Source organism: Pongo abelii, chromosome 16, assembly GCF_028885655.2.
Source record: "Pongo abelii isolate AG06213 chromosome 16, NHGRI_mPonAbe1-v2.0_pri, whole genome shotgun sequence".
Classification (NCBI taxonomy): domain Eukaryota; kingdom Metazoa; phylum Chordata; class Mammalia; order Primates; family Hominidae; genus Pongo; species Pongo abelii.
This window is the reverse complement of record NC_072001.2, coordinates 33,647,510-33,668,642: the sequence shown is the minus strand read 5'-3', so window position 1 is coordinate 33,668,642 and position 21,133 is coordinate 33,647,510. Positions and strand designations below refer to the sequence as shown.

At 47.0% G+C, this 21,133-nt stretch overlaps 1 protein-coding gene across 2 annotated transcripts in view; it reads left to right on the top strand.

The window, feature by feature from the left end:
- Window positions 1-21,133, top strand: part of OTUD7A (OTU deubiquitinase 7A) — a 400,216-nt gene that overhangs the window by 352,688 nt on the left and 26,395 nt on the right. For both annotated transcript variants that reach the window (XM_054532489.2, XM_054532488.2), the window contains 2 exons: window positions 2,354-2,481; window positions 3,201-3,313. In XM_054532489.2, the coding sequence (XP_054388464.1) occupies window positions 2,354-2,481; window positions 3,201-3,313 (241 nt within the window). The remainder of the gene's footprint in view (window positions 1-2,353; window positions 2,482-3,200; window positions 3,314-21,133) is intronic.

The following is a 21,133-nucleotide window of genomic DNA, read 5'->3' as shown; positions in this document are numbered from 1 at the left end:
CAAGGGCAAGGGAAACATTCCCCGGGCTTGACTTGCAGTGAGGAAAGGCAAGGCAGCCACTTACTTGCTTCATCTCCATGTCATTGGAGCACATTCTGCTTATTGGCATTGCAAAAGTACTCCACATTCACCATGGTGAGAAAATGAAAATCAGCGACCCCCACCCAGCGGCGGCCACTCTTAACAGTTTGATATTGTCATCATCTTCCGGTCTTTTGTCTGTTCTTCAGGTGAAATGATGATCTTGCTGTGTTCACAGTCTTGAATCCAACATTTTCCCTTACAATCTGAGAATTTTCCCTGCTGTTATCCTTCAAACACATGATTTTAAGTAGTTGGGTCATATTTTATCATAGTGGATAACATTAACTATTCCCCTGTTATTGAGCATATTTTGCCTTGTTCTTTGTAAAACCTGGAGGAAGAATCTAAAAGAATAAATCTCTCATCTGTGTCAAACAGCAGCCTCATTGCGAAGTCTGGGGCGTGGAAATGCTTTTGTCCCTCAGCAACTGCAGCATGTAGAGTCATTGTCCCCATCAGCACAACAGCAGGGCAAGGCCACACCCCACAGCATTTTCCCTGTGAGCACAGTGGGCCTCCCAGGCCTGCCTGGGAAGAGAGAGCCTCCCTCAGGCTGGTCATTTCCATCTGCAAGAGAGCCTGGGCCATGACTGACCAGGGCTGTGAGACACCCCTCCAAGAATCCCCTGTACAACAATGAGCCCAGAGCTCATAGCAATCTGTCCTCTTATCCGCTATACGGGCACTTTGTTTCATTTTGTGCCTGTATAGCTAAAGCTCCGCAGGACTGGGGCTGCCCAAAGCTGCCACATGACATTCACCAGCAGTCCTTGTGGAACCCCTGTTGGCCTGGCCTGACATTGAGCTAGGATTGTGGAGCACATATAGAAATGACAGTCATCTTGGAGTCAGGCCTGTAGGCAGATATATGCAGGACAAGGAGGCCATCTCTTCAAGAGAGACCTGCCCAAGGAGCTGTGGGAGAGTCCCAGGAGGCAGCTGAAAGAGGTCTGAGGATGAGTGAGGAGTGACAATGGCCATTCCCCGTCCCCTGCCATCCTGTAGAAAAAGGCAAAGCCTTGCTGGCTAGAAGCCTGTGGCAGGCCTGGGCTATTGCATATCCAAGGATGCCCAGCCAGTTGAGCCTTTGAAAACGTCAGTTCACATTACTCTCCTTCTGAAGACTCTCCAGAGGCTCACACCTCCCTTGAGAGCCCCCTTTTCACTCTCCCTCTCCCCTCGATCCCACTCTAGCCACCTTTCCCTCTTGCCTTTTCTCAAGTACTACCCCCTCTGGGTCTGTCCCTGGCCTTTCCCTGTGCTGGGACAGCAACTCGGCTTCTTCCTCCACCCATTTGAGCCTTTGCTCTTATGTCTCCATTCACGCCACAGCAAATCTGCCTGCCTCACCTCTCCTCGTGGGGCTGCCACCCTCAACATCGTACACTCTGTGCCAGCCTCATGGCTGCCTCACTTCCCACTTCCCCAAAACATGTGCTCCATGAGATTTTAAGAACTTCATGTGTCCCGGCCACTGCCACGCATATTCCCAGCACCTAGAATGAGTGGGTGGGTGGGTGGATGGATGGATGGATGGATGGATGGATGGATGGATGGATGGATGGATTCCCCTGTGTTTTCTCTTGTAGCCAGGACTGCCCTTCTCTTGAGCACTTCTCCCATGAGTTGGGGTTCTTGACCACATCTAAGCTGCCCAGAGCACATTCTCAGAGATGGCTGGTTTCCCTCTATATCCTCTCGGCACCTGGCACAGGGTGAGACCCTCTCACTAGGAAGCAGGCGCTCTCTCCTGGGCCAGGTGTGTGCAGTGGTGTCACTGACGCTCTGCTTCTCAGGAAGCTGAGATGCCTCAGGGCTGGAGAGGAGGGAAATGACAGACCCTGGAGAAGCCAGGATGCTAATGGCCTCCCTCGCCTGGAGCCCTCCATGAGGACACTGGACAGCCTGTCCCTGTCCCCTAGTCAGTCCCCCACCCAAATGTAAGACTTGAATAATGACCAGTAGGTCCTCAAAGCAAACGAGCAACATTGAGAGTGGGTTGCCAAGGGTGCCAAAGAGAAAAAGCACTTGATTTTCACCCACTATTATTTCGCTAAGAACAGGATGTGCTGCTTCATTCACCTACTTGCCTTAACGGGAAGCCTCAGGAAGAAGGCTGGAGGGAAATTAACAGAACCACTGAGTAAGAAGGCTGCTCTGCGTGCAGACAGGAGGCTCTCCCAGTGGGTCGTGGTAGTTTGCATCACCTCTGGCTTGTCTTTTCTCATGTCCTTTCTCTCCTCTGTTCTCCATGGCCTCCTGGCTTCAGGAATGTGGGGGTTTCACGACCGGGACCTGGTGTTACGGAAAGCTCTCTACACCATGATGAGGACGGGAGCTGAGAGGGAAGCCCTGAAGCGGAGGTGGAGGTGGCAGCAGACGCAGCAGAATAAGGAGGTTGGTATCCACTGGCATGGCCAGAGCCCGGGACCCAGGCCAGGTGCAGCCTCGGGCCATGGTCGAGTCCAGAGCATGGCCTCCAGGCCCCAGACTGTCTTATGAGGGGAGGCAGAAACAGCCCCTGGGATCAGGAAAGTCTCCTGCTTTTAAGCCCACAGAGGAGGAGCCTGTTGAAATAGCAGAGTCCCGGCAGACAGCAACTATGCATCCACTTGTGCTTCCTTAAGGCATGATCATGAAAGCTGCCTACCTTCATTCCCAAAAGCATCCTGGCTTGGATGATGAATTATATATATGACTGCCTGCTGTCAGGTGCAGCCCATGGCCCCAGCCCCTGTGTGTGAGCTCAGTCCAAAGGGATTCCCGATTGTCCCCAACCATGGTAAACATGAGGACCTTGCTCTCCTAGAAGAATCTGAACGGGCCAGCCACAGTTAGGTGCAGGCACAGGTTAATGCTCAGTCATCCCCAGCCCCTGAGAATTACCCTTGTTGGTGGGCAGATTCCCAGCAGCTCTGGAATTAGAGCTTGGGGCTTCTGAAAATATAGTGTGCATAGCAAAGGTGGCCAAGAGGGTGCAGTTGGTATAGTTGGTAGCTACCTACAGATGTGCCTGGCCTGGGTCCCGGTGAGGCTGGTCCAGGTTGGGAGGGTGAGGAGAGGAGGGCAGCGCAGCTGTGGCCCACCCCCCTTCTGAGCCGGCTCCCCTCTGCCAGTCAGGGCTGGTGTACACAGAGGAGGAGTGGGAGCGGGAGTGGACGGAGCTGCTGAAGCTGGCCTCCAGCGAGCCGCGCACACACTTCAGCAAGAATGGCGGCACGGGCGGGGGGTAAGTGCTGCCCCTGCTCTCCCCAGAAGTCACCTCCAGCTCCAGGCCACCAAGGGCTACACACAGCATGGGGGGATGGCACGGGTGGGCAATGTGGGACCCTTGTGCTGTGGAAGACAGAAAGATTTCAGCTTTCCAGCGTTAGCTTCAAGACAAGGACACACGAGAGGACTGTGGGTGATGGCTGGCCCCTGCCAGGTGCTAGTGGAAGGGTATGCAGCCCCCACATGTACTATGCAGGCAGAGGTGAGCTCACATGAGCCGCCTCCAGGCCACTTTCCTTGAACTTTGTTGTGCAGAGCAGCTGGGGTGTGCGCCTTCAGGGCACAGCAGGCCTCTGGAGGTCACACGTGATGGTGAGCATTCCCACACATTGCCATCGCACGAACCTGGCTCTGAAGTTTGGGTTTTCTCCCCCAACTAATTAATTTGTGGCTTCAAGAAGTCGCCCTGAAAGCAGAAGCTCATTAAGCTAGCCTGGTGTTTCCCAGATGGGCTCCGTGGATATTATATGTGTTCCCAGCAAAAAGACTTCACATCTGTGCATGTTTAGGAATACGTTGTTCCTACAGAAACACCTTGGATGTTCTAGTATGGAATGAAGACTGTGGCCAGACCAATGGGGCAGCCATGGAGCCTTGGCCATGGCTTATTCTTCAGTTCATATTCTCTGGAACCTGAAAGCAAAGGTGTTACTCCTAGAAACATGAGAAAGTGTGAGCAGTAACACCAGGGAGACCCATGGAAGGAGGATTGCATGCAGCTCCAGGCTGCCCTGAGGCTCATGGAACCTGCAGCGGCCACCTGGGTCCTCACCCACCCACCAAGGCAGGGCCTAGTGCCTCATGGGCCAGCTCTCCCTGGAGGCCCAGGCTGGAAAAGAGGCTCCCACAGAGCTGCAGCTGCAGCAGTGGCGTCCAAGACCATGTTTAAAGATGAAATCATTAGAAACCCACATACGCTGGCACACCCTTCCTCCAGGGCTGTCTTGTCACTTTATTTTAAGGCTATGGTATATCCATACCAACAGTCTATCTTGGTAGAACATTTGAAGACAAGCATTCTGAAGACTCAGTCGACTGTGGAAAACTGCTCTCTTCCTCTGCACGCCTCCCGAGTCCTGCCCGTGATGGGTCTTAAGCGTTCCTCGACATCGTTTTCACAGTTGCCTCTCTCCCTCCTGCCACAGGGAGGATGCCTGATAGGTGCTGGCAGACTGGATCCAGGCCAGGTGTCTCTGCCAGGGACAGGGAGGAGTGGAGAAAGACAGCAGCAATGATGACCTTGATAGTGGGTGAAAATCAATCACAGGTGACCATCACATACACATCTCCTGAGTACCCCCATCCAAGAGGAGCTTCACCCAAGGTCCCATGGCTAGTCAGCCCATCTGACTCCTAAGGCCACAGCCTGGTCCCCTGCTGCCTGCTCCCTGGGGCCCGAGGGATTTAGATGCTAATGGGGACACAGGAGCCACTTGGTGTCTGTCCCTATCTCCCACAGAGTCTGAGTGATCAACCTTAATCTAACAAAAGGATTAGGTCCCTTTAGGAATATCCAAAATGGCCCAGACATTGTTCCACTTATGTAAGATAGCCTGGTCCCCTGCCCCTGGGAGCCATAGTTCTGGTTGCCACATCACAAAAGAGAAGGAAGAACCCGGGGAATGGCCAGAGAGAGGAAACTAAACAACCAAGGGTGGGTGGGAGTGACCCCATCAGGAAAGAATGGAGACATGAGGCGGGAAGGTATGGGTGGTGGTGGGGGAACGGAAGGAGGGAGGTGAGCACAGGTGGGGTGGGGTGGGGTCGGGGAGACCATAAGAGGGCCCTGTGCTAGGCACTCTATCCCCTCCTTTCAAACTCTGCCTCACAAGCCTCCAGTACCCCTTCCACAGATTGGAAAACTGAGCCTCAATGGGATTAGATAACTGTTCCAAGACCACAAAAATGATAAATGGAAGGAGCCAAAAAGTCAAAATTTGGTCTGATCATTAAGTCTCCTCTTTTGACCAGGCTCTACAGCCTAACGAAATCCCTCAAATACAGCAGAGTTTGTAGAACCTCAGGTGACAGATCAGCCTGAAAATGAAACCACCACTCTGGGCTTTAGATGGTGATGGGAGTGAGGACACAGCCACCTGGTCCCCACAGATGCCATTGATGCTCAGGTCAGAATCCTGTGCCAGTGGTGCAGGAGGCATTTCTAGGGTTTCAGCAACAGGTGTTTCCAGTGGAGAAAGAAAAAGGGAAAAAAAAAAAAAACCTCAGAAGAGACAGCACATGCAATAGCAATCTATCAAACAGAGTTGCTTCTGTAGCCAGATGCCTCCTTGGGTTACCTGGAACCTTTGCATGGCCAGTCAAGGAGGGAGGACTATGGAACCAGGCATAAAACATTTTCCTGGGAATGGGGAGTTTTGGCTGAGTCCCATGGACTGGGGTAACGGACAGAGAGCGCCTCAGCAAGGCACCCATGCAGCTGTGCAGGACTCGCCAACAGGGTGCTCCAGAGCTGTCACCTGCTCCAAGAATTCACTTGGGGCTCAGAGTCCACAAGAGAGGCCTTTGTGCACAAGCACAGTGTGCTCTGCCTTTTGCCTGTGTCTTCTCTCCCCATGTTGAGCTGAGAGGTGTGGGGCATCATCTCTGGGGCTTGAGGGCTGCAGGGACGAGTTTCTAACACCTGACTGAAGGTCCTGAAGGCAGAAACTGGCGAGCTCAGGGTTCACGGGCCTGTGGTGGGCTGTGCAGGCCAGGACATGGGGCGGTAGGGGATGTAAGGCCAGGATGCTGTGAGCTGCCCGAGGGCCAGGCATGGATTCAAGGAGGAGGCCCCAAGTGGGCTGGCTTCAGGACTCACCTGTGGTGGGGACCACACAGAAGGCCAGCCCCTGAGGCCAGGGCTGAGGGTGGACACGAGTAGTCAGTGAGAGGAGCCACCACTGCAGCCCAGGGACCTAAAGACACAGCCCCTCAACTGGCAGAGAGCTCTGAAGACCCACAAAAAGCATTTCCTCAGACAGCAGGCCAGCACTGGGACCTCCAGTGAGCCCAGCGGGCCCTGAAGGAAGACAGCAAGAAAGACTTTGCCACCCTCCTGCCCCTCCTCTCTGCCTGTGCCAGCCCCACAGGGGACACAGACGGCAGCCAGAGAAGGGGAGGAGGCAAAGGGTGAAACAGAGAAGCCAGCTGGCAGCTAACCCAGTCTTTCAGGAGGCTGAAGCTTGGGGCTGATAGCCCCCTGCACAGGAAAGTAACCGGAAGAACCACACAAAATTTCCAGGGTGCCACCCGGGAATAGGAAAGAGCAAGTCAAGGGAGAGTTTGCAGGCATGATGGCGAGAAGAACTAAGGTGGCTTTATTCATCTCAGCCTGGGTTTCCCAGAACCTGTTCCCCACGGATGAGGGTAAAGGGGTGCAATGCGGGCCCTGCATCCTGCTCTGGGAGCCCCTGGTATGGAGACAGATGGGGCAGCCCCTGTACTGTTGGTCCTTGACACAGATGATGGCCTGGAGTCATTTTAAACCTGTTACTTTCCCAGAAAGCAACTATGTCACGTATCTGAAGAGGTCAGCAGGGACCAGTGACCAGGTGTGGGTGTGAGCTAGACCCGCTTCCTCTCACTGTGCCTCCCAGGAGGACTCACAGCGGCCAGGCCCCGGCCACGTGGAAGAACCAGGCCTTCCCTAGGGCTTGGGGCGGGATTAGTGAGGTCAGATGGGAATGTGAACAGTATCATCTACTGAGCCCATGTTATGTGTCAGGCAGGCCTATGAGCTGTCATTATCATCACCAATCACAGATAAGGAGGCTGAGATTCAGAGAATTAGATAATGTATTAGTCAGGGTTCTCCAGAGAAACAGAACCAATAAAAGACATACATATAAAGAGATCTAATGTAGGTATTGGCTCACGTGATTATGGTGTCTGAGAATTCCCACGATCTGGCATGTGCCAGCTGGAGACCCAGGAAAGCCAGTGGTGTAGTGCGAAGGCCCAAGAGCTGGAGAACTGATTGTGTGGATCCAGTCTGAATCTGAAGGCCTGAGAACCGGGAGTGCCGAGGGCAGAAAGTCCATGTCCCAGCTCAAACAGATTTGGTTATTCCGCCCTCCGCCACTGTTTTGTTCCCATCCGTGAATAGATCAGATGAGCCCCACCCGTATTGGTGAAAGCCGTCTGCTTTCTGCTCTCCAACAATTCAAATGCTAATCTCATCCAAAATGCCCTCACAGACACGCAGAAATAACGTTTAACCAGCTATCTAACCATCACAGGTTAGCTTCCAATGTCCCACAGCCTGAAAGATACAAAGCCAGAACCTGAACTTAGAACTGACCAAAGAAACCTAAGCCCACACTCTTGACAAATGCAGACCAGGCATGAGCAGTAGGAATCAACAACTTATCTTGACTATGGTGAAAATAATCATTTTTGTTCTTTAAACTTTTAAAAGAACTACTTATTTGTTTTCTGTTTGATGAGAAGGGCTAAGTGGAAGCTGAGAGACCAGTCGGACAGACAAAGAGGAAAAGAGAGCAGAGCAAGAGGGGCCATTTGGGGGACCCTCTGGCAGCCCCCAGGGCATCTTCTGTCTAGGTCCTTACTTTTCTCACATGCTAACCTCTCTGCTTTCTCTTTGTAGTTGAGTTTCTGAAATTTCACTGACAATGTGTTTGCTGCATTTCTTTTTATTAGCTTTTTTCAGAAGTAGCTAGAATCCCAAGTGATTTCCTAGCACACAGTCTGAGAGTTGTCAATTTTAGTCAGTCTTTTGAGGAAAAGCAAGAGGCATTTTATTCCTGGGAGATGCCCACACCACAGCCTGGTGCTCCCAGGCCATGGGCTGGCCTTGTGCAGGAAAGGAGGCATTCTTATGTGTATTCCTGAAGGTGCCATGACTTCCACCAGCAGACCAGGCAGAAAGAGCATCTGCTAACGTAAGGTGTCCTCACTTTGCAGATGTGGGACCCGGCTCAAATTTTTAAACACATTTCTAATTGAAAATAAGACCAAAGTTGACTCTCTATCTAGGGACGGTTCTCAAGTAGGAGCCTTCTCTGATCTTCCTGTCTAAAGAATCCACCTTTTATCACTCTACTGAGAGTTTCTTTTTTATTATTTTATTATTTATTTAAATATGTTTAGGGGATACAAGTGCAGGTTTCTTACATGCAAATATCACATTGTAGTAAAGTCTGGGATTTTAGCGTAGCCATTATCCAAGTAGTGAACATTGTAATTTTTCAGTCCTCACCCCCTCGAACACTCCGGCCTGTCATAGCCTCCAGTGTCTATTATTCCATTCTGCCTGTCCATGTGTACGTGTTGTTTAGCCCCCAGCTGTAAGCGAGAACATGCAATATTTGACTTTCTGTTTCTGAGTTATATCACTGAGGATAATCGCTTCCATATCCATCCATGTTGCTGCAAAAGACAGGATTCCATTCTTTTTTATGGCTGAGTCATATTCCATGGTATATATATATACATTTTCTTTATCTAATCCTACATTGATGGACACTTAGGTGGTTTCTATCTCTTTGCCATTGTGAATAGTGTTAGAGTAAACATGCAGGTATCTTTTTGATAGAATGATTCATTTCCCTTTGGGTATATACCTAGTAGTGGGATTGCTGGATTGAGTGGTAGTTCTATTTTTAGTTCTTTGAGAAATCTCCACACTGTTTTCCATAAAGGTTGTATGAATTTACATTCCTACCAACAGTATGTGTTCCCTTTTCATCATATCCTCACCAATGTCTATTTTTGTTTTTGTTACATTTGCTTTTGAAGACTTGGTCATAAATTATTTGCATAGGCCAATGTCCAAAAGAGTTTTACATAGGTTTCCTTGTAGAATGTTTATAGTTTCAGGTCTTAGATTTAGGTCTTTAATTCATCTTGAGTTAATTTTTGTATATGGTGAGAAGTGTGGGTCTAATCTCATTCTTCTGCATATCGCTATGCAATTTTCCCAGCACTAAATAGTGAATGACACGAAATGAATAGTGTCATTTCCCCAGTGTAGATTTTTGTTGGTGTTGTTGAAGATCAGTTGGTTGTAAGTATGTGGCTTCATTTACAGGTTATGTATTCTGTTCCATTGATCTATGTGTCTGTTTTTGTACCAATACCATACGTTTTGTTTATTATAACCTTGTAGTACAATTTGAAATTAGATAATGTTATCCTTCAGCTTTGTTCTTTTTGCTTAGGATTCCTTTGGCTAGTCAGGCTCCTTTTTAGTTCCATATGAAATTTATTGTTTTTTCTAATCCTGTGAAAAATGACATTGGTAACTTGATAGGGATTGTATTGAATCTGTAGATTATTGTAGCAATATAGTCATTTTAATGATGTTGATTCTTCTAATCCATGAGCATGGGATGTTTTTCCATTCATTTGTGTCATCGACAATTTTTTTCTTCAGTGTTTTGTAGTCCTCCTTATAGAGATCTTTCACCTCCCTGGTTAAATATATTCCTTGATATTTTTGTAGCTAATTTAAATGGAATTGCCTTCTTGATTTAGTCCTCAGCTAGATTGTTACTGGTATATAGAAATACTACTGCTTTCAGTATGTTAATGTTGTGTCCTGAAACTTTACTAAATTCGTGTATCAAATATAACAGGTTTTTGGTAGAGTCTTTATGGTTTTCTAATTATAAAATCATATCATCAGCAAACAGGGATGAGTTGACTTCTTCTTTTCCAATTTGGATGCCTTTTGTTTTTTTCTCTTGCCTGACTGCGCTGTGGGTACTTCCAGTACTATGTTGAATAACAGTGGTAAAAGTGGGCATCCTCATCTTGTTCCAGTCCTTAGAGGAAAAGCTTTCAACTTTTCCCCATTAAGTATGCTGTTAGCTGTGGGTTTGTCATATAAGAGCTTTATTATGTTGAGGTATGTTCTTTCTATGCCTAGTTTGTTGAGGATTTTCATCATGAAGTGATGCTGAATTGTATTGAAGCAAAAATCCTTGACAAAATACTAGCAAATCAAATCTAACAGGACATCAAAAAGATAACACACCATAATCAGGTGGGATTTATCCCAGGGATGCAAGGATGATTCAACATACACAAATCAATGAATGTGATATATCACATAAACAGAATTAAGAACAAAAACCATATGATCATCTTGATAGATGCAGAAAAATAACTGATAATTTCTTATTTGATCATGTGTTACTATCTCTCCCTACCTAAACCTGCATTCATGGGCACACAGGGGCAAGCGTGAGTGCGTGCATGCATGCGCGGGCGCACACACACACACACACACACACACACACACACACACAGCACAGCACAGTGCTAGACCTGTAGTGGATAATCAATAACTATTTGTCACATGATTGACCTCAGCTTATTGATCCTAAACAATAAGTCTTGTTCCTCAAGCCACACTGGCCACTGCTAGAAGCGTCTTTCAGAGCCTAAGATCCATTCAGTCCCTTCAAAGCACTGGGAGGCCCCCATCCTTCCATCTCAGCTTCCCAGGCCATAGCTCTTAGCAGAGCCCCTGCTAGCCTGTACTGTGCCTTTGGAGAGTCTTTTGTAAAAGGTGCCTGTCTGGGCAGGCACAGTCCTTGACCAGGGGCAGAGGCCCACAGCAGGACATAGGCTGGGTTCAGCCCCTTGAGCCTCCTCAGACTGGCTCTGCTGTGCAGGGCCCTACCTGAGAGAGGGGTTGAGGCACACCACTCAGAAATGCTGCCCATGAGATCTGTGCATGAGGAGAACCTTGCACCTGTGAAAAGGAGTAAGGACCATCCCCACATACTGTGCTGTGGGTGTCTCAGGATGCATCAGGAGGAGGAAAAGGCAATGGTTGGAATAGCGAGTATAAACATGCTACCTACAGGTGGGAGGATGTGTGCATACAGTTTATGCGCATTTACTCAAGTTCATATGTGTGTGTACACACATGTGCACTTACTTTTTTTTTTTTTTTTAATCAGATGGAGTCTTGCTCTGTCACCCAGGCTAGAATGCAGTGGCGCGATCTCGGCTCACTGCAACCTCCACCTCCCGGGTTCAAGCGATGATCCTCCCTCAGCCTCCCGAGTAGCTGGGACTACAGGCACAAGTCACCATGCCTGGCTAATTTTTGTATTTTTAGTAGAGACAGGGTTTCACCATGTTGGCCAGGATGGTCTCGATCTCCTGACCTCATGATCTGCCTGCCTTGGCCTCCCAAAGTGCTGGGATTACAGGTGTGAGCCACCGCACCTGGCCTTGCACTTACTTTTTTTATGGAAGGGTACACCAAAAACCAACACCTATGTCCCCATAGATGAGGTGACTGCAATTTATCATCCAAACTGGTTCATTTGGGGGAAGGAAAGTGGGCACTAACCACTTGGGATGTGTGAACAGGACTTTCCCAAGCAAAACAGTAGGTGTGGACACCCCATCTGGAGGAGGGGACATGGGAAGGGACCTGGGAGGCTTTGTCCAGGCTCTCCATCTGGGTGGCTGGGTGACTGCCCTTTAACGAGACCTGCCGGCCCCAGACTGGCGTCCTTATGACACGGGCTCTTGCCGAGGATGGTCTCCAAGGATGGTGGCTACAGCTTAAGCCAGGGTGCCCCCAAACTGTTCCCTGGGCCCTGAGATACCATCTGGACCTTGCTCCATGACCTTTGCTTCTTGGTCCTGCCAGGGAGGGACTCCTCAGCCTGGCCTCTGCCCATCCCCATCTTTCTCAGGGTGTTTTCATTGGGTAGACAGTATATCCCTAACCCTGGACATTCTCCCTCCTCAAGTACCCACTGGAGAAGCAGATGTGGGTGTCCTGGAGAACCCAGTGTGTGGGGCCCAAAGCATGTTAGGAAGTTCTCACGACATGCACATCTTGGAGGATGAAGTCATTATATTGCATGTCAGTCTTCTTTGCAGTAAGCACTGATTATTAAGCATTTTAGGAATTGTTATGTCTTTGCCCAGTGGCCAGATTCTCCCCACAATCCCAGATCTCGCATTTGCTCAGCAAACTCACAAGAAGAAGACATGACATGAAGTCTCAGGGCTAAAAGTGGGAGTGAATTTTCAGAATTGGTTTTTCTGAAACTGATTTCTACCAATGGGCTCTGGTCACAGAGTGCAGGTCACAGTTCCAAACTCTCGTCCCAGATGAGATCTTGTTTGCCCTCCATTTTAGAGCCCCCAGCTAAATTGGAGTTCCAGTACCAGAGCAGCTAGCAAACCTGAAATAAGGAGAAATGAAAAGGGACCTGGACATGGGCGTTTACAGTGTGCCTTTCATGGGATACTTCTCTTACCTGGCAGGTGTCCTAATGCCTGGTTGCCTAACCCATGACCCATGTCCCTCACATGGGAAGCTTGTTTGTACTGGCAGATGGCTTTGTGGCTTCTGTCTGGCCTGTGTCTAGTTTTTTCTTACCTGACCATCACTCTGTGGCTGGGACCAGCCTTGTGTTCTCCCTGGCGTCTGGTGAAAACATGGCCTGGGGTAGCCTCTGCTTCTTCCAATGGAAGGTGCAAATTCAATCCACCACCACATGGGAAGCAAGTTCAAAGGTTTTTACTTATAGATCCTGGGCATGGAGGCCATCATGAGTTGGGAGGGCAGTGCTCCATCCCAGGGTCACATTGAGGCAGGGATTAAGAGTCAGGCAGAGAGATCCAACTAGAAATATATATAGGGGAATAGGATGTGGGTCACTTTAAGTTCATGGGCAAATGTCTGAATGGTCCATTTAAAGGAAGTGGTGGGAAAGTGGAAAGCCCAGTCTGCTAGGCAGAGAGATGCCTCTAAGTTCTTATCTCTGGCCACCAGCTTGGGTCTTTGGGTGTGGTGTTCTACTTCTAATGCCCAGGCAGCAACCTCTGCTGTTTTGTTTCTGTTACACCCTCTACACCCTCAGGTGCTCTCTGGCTGCCTTCAACACTGAGGCTCCTGGTATAGAACCAGGACCCTCCCTAAGTCTTGGACAAGGAGCCAGAAGCAAGTAGGGAACATCATTATGATTTTCAAGCTGCCCCCCGCTGGAGCTGGGATCCTCTCTGCCACCCTCTGGGTCACTGAGCAGGTTTCAGTTGCTCACATGGCTCCCATGCTCAACACCAAAACTGGAATGGAGAAAGGCTGCTCTGCTCCAGCTGTCCTCCATCACCTCTCAACTGGGCCCGCCATCCTATCATTGCTGCTGAAATAAAATGGCCCTGCCTTAAGTTAGCCATGAAAAGAATGCCATGCCAGTACAATGGTGCCTAATACTTCACCTTTGCACTGTTGTTACCTTGGAGGCCCTCTTCCATAGCCACTCAAATACCAGAATGTTCTGCCAGGAGGCTCCATGCTGGACATGGTCCAATTCCATGCCTTTGCCCTAGCACAGAACTTGAAGGATGGGTAGATGAATGGACAGACAAGTAGGTGTTTGGGCAGATAGATGGTTGAATGGAAGAATTGAAGGATGAGTACATGGATGGATGTGTGGGTAGGTGGGTGGGTGGGTGGATGGATGGATGGATGGATGGATGGATGGATGGATGGATGGATGGATAGATGTCCATGTGGGTGGATGGACAGGTGGATGGGTGGGTGGGTGGACAGGTGTATGGGTGGGTGCATGGTATGGATGGATGAATGGATGGACAGATGGATGGATGGATGGATGGATAGATGGACATGTGGGTGGATGGACAGGTGGATGGGTGGTTGGGTGGACAGTTGTATGGATGGGTGGATGGCATGAATGGATGGACAGATGGATGCACAGACAGCAGATGGATGGATGGATGGATGGTTGGATGGATGGATGGATGGACAAGTGGATGGGTGGATCAATAGATGGATGGATGAAGAGAGAGAGGGAGGGAAGGAAGACAGGTGGGTGGGTGGGTGGGTGGATGGATGGATGGATGAATGCATGGATAGAGAGATAGGAAGAAGGATGGATAGGTTGGTAGATGTTACATGAAGGCAGGGTTCTCTGAGGGCCTCTGCAGTGCCTTTCACAGCACCAGTGTATAGTAAGTGCTCAATGAATATTTATTGGTTTTTTGGTTGGAAATACGATGCCCCTGCTTCAAGTTTTGTATGAGAAGAATGCTGTGCCAGTACAAAGGTGCCTAATACTGAGCCTTCACGCTTTTGTTACCATGGGGGTCCTCCTGTGTAGCTGCTCAGATCCCAGAGTGTTCTGCCAGGAAGTGAAGATGGGACGCAGAACCCAGGGCTGAGAGGGCTACCATTCACCTTGCTCTGCCCGCTTCTCAGCATTAGTACCTGACTCACGAGCAGCTCCTCTCTTTCCAGCACTGCCCCCTCCATTCCTTGAATTAGGGAAGGAACAGCGCTCCACATTTCTAGTTGGGGTATTTCTCTCTCCAAGTATGCAGGTTTTAAATCCATATTCTTCCCTGCTGTGCTGTTCATTATGTTGTTCAACCATTCACTTGCCGGCACTCAGCACATACTAGGTGACAGGGACAAACAAGCAACTTCCAAAAGCACTTGACCCCCAGGCACTGCAGCTTGGCTTTCAGGTGTGGCTGCGCAGGCTAGTCACCTGCAATGTTTCAAAATGCACACCCAGGAGCGCTGCGTTTAGACCTGGCATAAAATATATGTGTGTGTATGTGTGAATATGTATTCATGTCAATACATATTTAAAACATTCCTCTTCTACTTCCCTTTCCTTCCTTGCTGAAAAAGTAAGTTCTAAAGCCATTAGGTGGGGCAAAGCAAGGTGGCATCTGGAGTGGGTGGGGGATGGGAGGACACCAGGGGCCAGAGCCAGATGTTAGCCACACAGGTGAAGAGGGCCACCTCAGGGATGGGGAGCAGAGGTGGGAGATGGCTGACATATGGGAAGACTGATCAAATAAGGAAATGCTTTAGAATGAATACAAACAAGTTTTCTCAGAGTAAGTGAAGAAAGTTCAAGTAGAATTAACTTTGTGGGGTTGTATTGGAATTGGAGTTATCAGTGAACTCAAGGTTTTCTATAAATATTGAGAGGGAGAGAAAAATGAAAATAAACATGGAGAGGGAGAGAAAGATGAAAATAAACATGCAAAAATATGTATCCATGTGTGAGTGTGAACTTGAACCATCTTTTTGCACCAGGAAGCAAGAAAGTGCTCTAAGAAATGATGGGAGCTGGGCACGGTGGCTCACACCTGTAATCCCAACACTTTGGGAGGCTGAGACAGAAGGATGACTTGTGCCCAGAAGTTCGAGACCAGCCTTGGCAACATAGTGAGACCCCTGTCTCTACAAAAATGAAAAAAGTTTTCTGGGCATAGTGGTGGCCTGTGGTCCCAGCTACTTGGGAGGTCAAAATGGGAGGCTCACTTGACCCTAGGAGTTCGAGGCTGCAGTGAGCTATGATCTCACCACTGCACTCCAGCCTGAGCAACAGAGTGAGACCCTGTCTCAAAAAAAAAAAAAAAAAAAGAAAAGAAAAAAAGAAAAAAGAAATGATGATGAGGATGTCAAAAGGACACAGATCCAGCTTTAGAGAAGCCACACTGACCACATCAAGAAGTATCTGAGCATCCACATAATCACACTAAGGGATTATAACCCACTGAATAAAAGGGAAAACCAGAAATCCATAGTGATACCAATAAACCTATAAAGATTTGGTGAGGAATGGAGTATTTGCATAGGTTCAAGTTCCTCCCCACAAAATGCTTGTTAATTTCAAAGGAAAAATTGGTAGTCTGCAGGGGCAAGGCCTGGAAGATGACCTTAAGGAGTGGTCCAGGTCAACCTCACCAGTGATGGGACAACCTCACCAGTGACGGGACAATCTGCAGTTCACACAACCTGATAAGATGTCACGAGAAGGACTCAGCTTGACCCAATCCAATCTAACTGTGAGGAAATAGAGAAACCCTTATGAAGGACATTCTACAAAATACCCAACCTGTAATCTTCAAAAGTGTCAAGGTCATGGAAGTCAAGGATATCCTGAGAAATGTTCCAGGTGAAGGAGACTAAGGACATGCCACTGCTGAATGCAGCACCTGATCCTGAGCAGGAACCTTTGTTCTAAAAGGCATTATTGGGACAGCTGCCACACACACGTGGGGTCTGGTGATGGAATGTAACCGTGTGAATTCCTGATGTCGGTAGCCGTCTGGTGGTTGTATAGGAGGACGTTCTGTTCATAGAAAATGAGCAAGAACTTTCCAGGGTGATGGGGCACCAGGTTGGCTGTTTATTTTCAAATGGTTCAGGGAAACAAAAGCTCTTTTTACTGTATGTGCACAACTATTTTGTCAGGTTTCGATTGCTGCCAATTTTTTGAACTGTTAAAATAAGGTAAATTGGGTTGGATGTGGTGGCTCACACCTGTAATCCCAGCACTTTGGGAGGCCAAGGCTGGTGGATCACTTGAGGCCAGGAGTTTGAGACCAGCCTGGCCAACATGGTGAAACCCCGTCTCCACTAAAAATACAAAAAAATTAGCTGGGCATGGTGGCAAATGCCTGTAATCCCAGCTACTTGGGAGGCTGAGGCTTGTAAAAAGTAAAATAGAGGTTCTTCTTTAAAGACTTTCCTCCCCATCTAGTTAAAAATAAATAGTAACTTCTTTTAGAAGCAAAATTTATTCGAAGACCTGTGCTAACATTCTTAAATATCTGCTAGCCATAATAAAAAATCAACATACTTTATATTCTTAGCTCCCACAATTTAACCTAAATATTTGCCTGGCATACTTATACTAGTCCAAGCAAGCACTAAGTCATAGTCTGGTCCTCTTCCTTCTTTAAAAGCGTTTTTACCTTTCTCAACATTCCACAAGTTACTTCCTCCTTCCTTTATTCTCCTCTGCGTTTGCCTCTTTTAAAAAAATTCTAAGTTACTAACCAATCAAAACAAATACAAAATGTAAAATCCCTTTCCAGCCAATAAAAACCAGACACAGCAGTAAGGTGGATGCGTCAGGTTATAAATGACCCTGTCTCCTTTATTCAATATACTCTCATAACAAAACTGCTGGCAAGTACACCCTTTCTATAGAAAATATAAAAATGGCCTCGTTAAAAAAAATTAAATTTATATTCAAGTAATATTGCTTTACGACACCAGGAAACAAACATTTCAATTTTGGTGACCCGTATGGGGATACATTCTCCACCGGGAGTGGTCTCCAGTCCTTTCTCATAAGGGAGCGTGCTCCTCTGCCTCATTGCAGTGGCCTCAAGGATAAGAGCTCAAAACCCACCCGGTATGTGGAATAAACTCAGGGTCTCAGCAACGCAAAAAAAAAAAAAAAAAAAACCTCTCATATCACGTGAACCAGAAAACTGTGCACAGATTGAGGAAAAAACACCGGGAGAGCCGGTAAAGTATTTCCTTAGTAATCAAGACTGAGGAAAAAGCTGTGGGGCAGTAAAGCATTCCTTAGTTAAAACATACCAAGGAGAGAGAAACTGCAGGGGCGGTAAAACATTCCTTAGGACTAGACACAAAAAGCCATGGGAGGTGGTACAATATTTCTTACCCAGGATGTCTTAAAGGTTTAAAAAAAGGTAAAAAAAATCCCCACTGAGTGGGGGTTAAACCTCAAAAAGAGGTAAGAAATCCCCATTGGGAGGGGGTTAAGCCTCAAGGTAAAAAATCCCCATTGTCGGGGGTTAAACCTCAAAAAGAGGTGAGAAATCCCCATGCGGGGACGTTGAACCTCACACAAACCTCCGATAGTAAAATATATATACATATATACATATATATGTATGTTACATATAGATATATATACATACATATATTCAAAACTCCCCTTTCCCCTCTTCTCGGGGAAAAAAAAAAAAAAAAGACTAAGCTCCACTCCTGCCAGTTGTTCCTCTAGGGGAAGGGGGGAAAAAAAGCAAAAACACCAAGCATGACGCCAGACAGCCAGGCACACCAAAAATTAAGTCCCTCTCCCCAACCCAGCTCTGTGTGAAAAAGAGGGTGGGGACTGTCACAGGAAGAAAAGCCAACAAGATGAAAGTACCTAACTCTTAGGACTAACGACAGGTGTCTGCCAAGCACCTGGGCCAGTGACGGCCCTGGGCCAGGACTGCAGCCAGCTGGGGGCCAGAACTGCAGCCAGCCGGGGGCCAAGACTACAGCCATGCAAATCCCACCCAGCCCAGAAAACTAAGTGTAGAAAAAATAAATAAATCGGGGGAAAAAAAAAAAAAAACGGGAAACAGACGGCAGCGCATACGTGCGGGCGGGGCCCGTGCCTTGCTCAGCCTGCGCCGCAAAACCGGGGGAAAAAAAAGGAAACAAAAAATGACAGAGAGGGAGAGAAAAATAAAGTGCAAATATAAAAAAAGGAAAATAAAGTGCAAATAAGAAAAAAAATAGGAGAAAAAAGTAAGTAAAAAAACTAGAAAAGACAAAAATCAAAGAAAGACACGGTAAAATTAGGAAAAGAAATAATGTAAAAGGCAGAAAGTTAAAACATGTTAAAAATTGTCTATAAAAGTCATAAAAAGTTATAAAAAAATTATGCAAAAAATATAATTTAAAAGGAATTAGGCCTCCTAAATGTAAAACTATCTAAAAAACAGTTTATATACAAAATATGTAAAAATACTTTTAATAAAATTACAAAAAGACATAAAAATATGAATTTTTACCTACATTAAAAGGTTAAAAAAATTTTGTTTTAAAACTTTAAACAAGGCCGGGCGTGGTGGCTCATGCCTATAATTTCAGCACTTTGGGAGGCCAAGGCCAGCAGTCACGAGGTCAGGAGATCAAGACCATCCTGGCTAACATGGTGAAACCCCGTCTCTACTAAAAATACAAAAAAAATTAGCCGGGCATGGAGGCAGGCGCCTGTAGTCCCAGCTACTCGGGAGGCTGAGGCAGAAGAATGGCGTGAACCCGGGAGGCGGAACTTGAGGTGAGCTGAGATCACACCACTGCACTCCAGCCTGGGCAACAGAGCAAGACTCCGTCTCAAAAAAAAAAAAGTTTAAACAAATTTAAAAATATTAATTATAAAGAAAATTCTGTATGTAAACGTATTAGCTAAAGTTAAAGAGGTATCCAATTTTTCTGTAAACTAAACATTAAGTACAATAAATTTTTCTTAAAGCACTAACCTGCTCTTTAACAAAAATTATAAAAAGTTAAAAAAAATCTATAAAAACCTTACCTTATAGTCAGACATTAAAAGTAAATAATGTCTGCAAAATTTTATTAAAATAAAGTTTAACATTAATAGCACATTAATGTAAAAAAAACATAAAATCATACAAAAAGCATTATCAAATATAAAGTAGTGCTTAACTTTCTCAAAGCCCGAGGGCGGCCGAATAAGTCACAAGGCCCCTCATCCCCAAGACCACAATGCGCAGGGGCGGTGAAGGCCACAAAAAGCCAAAACCTTAAGAGGGGGCAGGGCCGCAATGTCCCCTAGGCAACGCTAAGCAGAAATGGAGCAAAAGACGTCACCATGGGGCCTCAAGCCCCAGAATACGCAACAAAAATTATATACTTAATTTATCTTCCACTTTCCCTTTCCTCAAAACTAAAAATCTTTTAACACAGGTACCAACCCTAAAATTTCTAGTACATCAGCACCAGCCTAAAAACCACATTCTTGCCTGGCGCAGTGGCTTACGCCTGTAATCCCAGCACTTTGGGAGGCCGAGGCGGGCGGATCATGAGGTCAGGAGATCAAGACCATCCTGGCTAACACAGTGAAACCCCGTCTCTACTAAAAATACAAAAAGAAATTAGCTGAGCGTGGTGGCGGGCGCCTGTAGTCCCAGCTACTGGGGAGGCTGAGGCAGGAGAATGGTGTGAACCCAGGAGGCGGAGCTTGCAGTGAGCTGAGATCGCGCCTCTGCACTCCAGCCTGGGTGACAGAGCAAGACTCCGTCTCAAAACAAAACAAAACAAAACAAAAACACATCCTTATCAAAAAATAAAAACCTCAAGCCAGCCTGGGAAGGACCCTATTTTATGCTGTTAACCACTAAGACCCCCGTCCACACAGCCAAGAAAAAATGGACCCACTATACTCAAATCAGGAAAACATCTTAGGTTACTATACTAAAATCAAGCCCTACTAAGTTAAAATTTTAAAAAGCTTAATTTTCATATACTTTCTCTATTACTTCCTTTCCTTTCCTTATTCTGTTACTAGCTCCCTTGTTATTAATGTAACTAAATCTAACTCACCTCAAACCATTGCCTTTAATGCTTGCTCTATCATACCTTGTAAAAATACAAAAAAATCAATGACAACTAGCCTTTTCACACAAATATTTATGTCCTGGCCCTCTAATTAACACAATTACCCCTAACACTTATCATTATAATCACCTGCAGCCAAAACGCCAATTTTCTGCTCCTACTGAGAGGTGAAGCTAGCTAGACTTCCTGGGTTCAGTGGGGACTTGGAGAACTTTTCTGTCTTACAAGAGGATTGTAAAATGCACCAATCAGCACTCTGTAGCTAGGATTGTAAAACACACCAATCAGCGCTCTGTAAAACGCACCAATCAGCAGAATCCTAAAAGTAGCCAATCACAGGGAAGATTGAAAAAAGGACATTCTGATAGGACAGAAATGGAACATGGGCGGGGCCAATAAGGGAATAAAAGCTTGCCATCCCAGCCAGCAGCAGCAGCAACCTGCTCGGGTCCTGTTCCATGCTTTAGAACCTTTGTTCTTTCTTTCTTCACTATAAATCTTGCTGCTGCTCACTCTTTGGGTCCGTGCCACCCTTAAGAGGTGTAACACGGTCCGCGACTTCATTCTTGAAGTCAGCGAGACCACAAACCCACTGGAAGGAACCAACTCCAGACACACTAC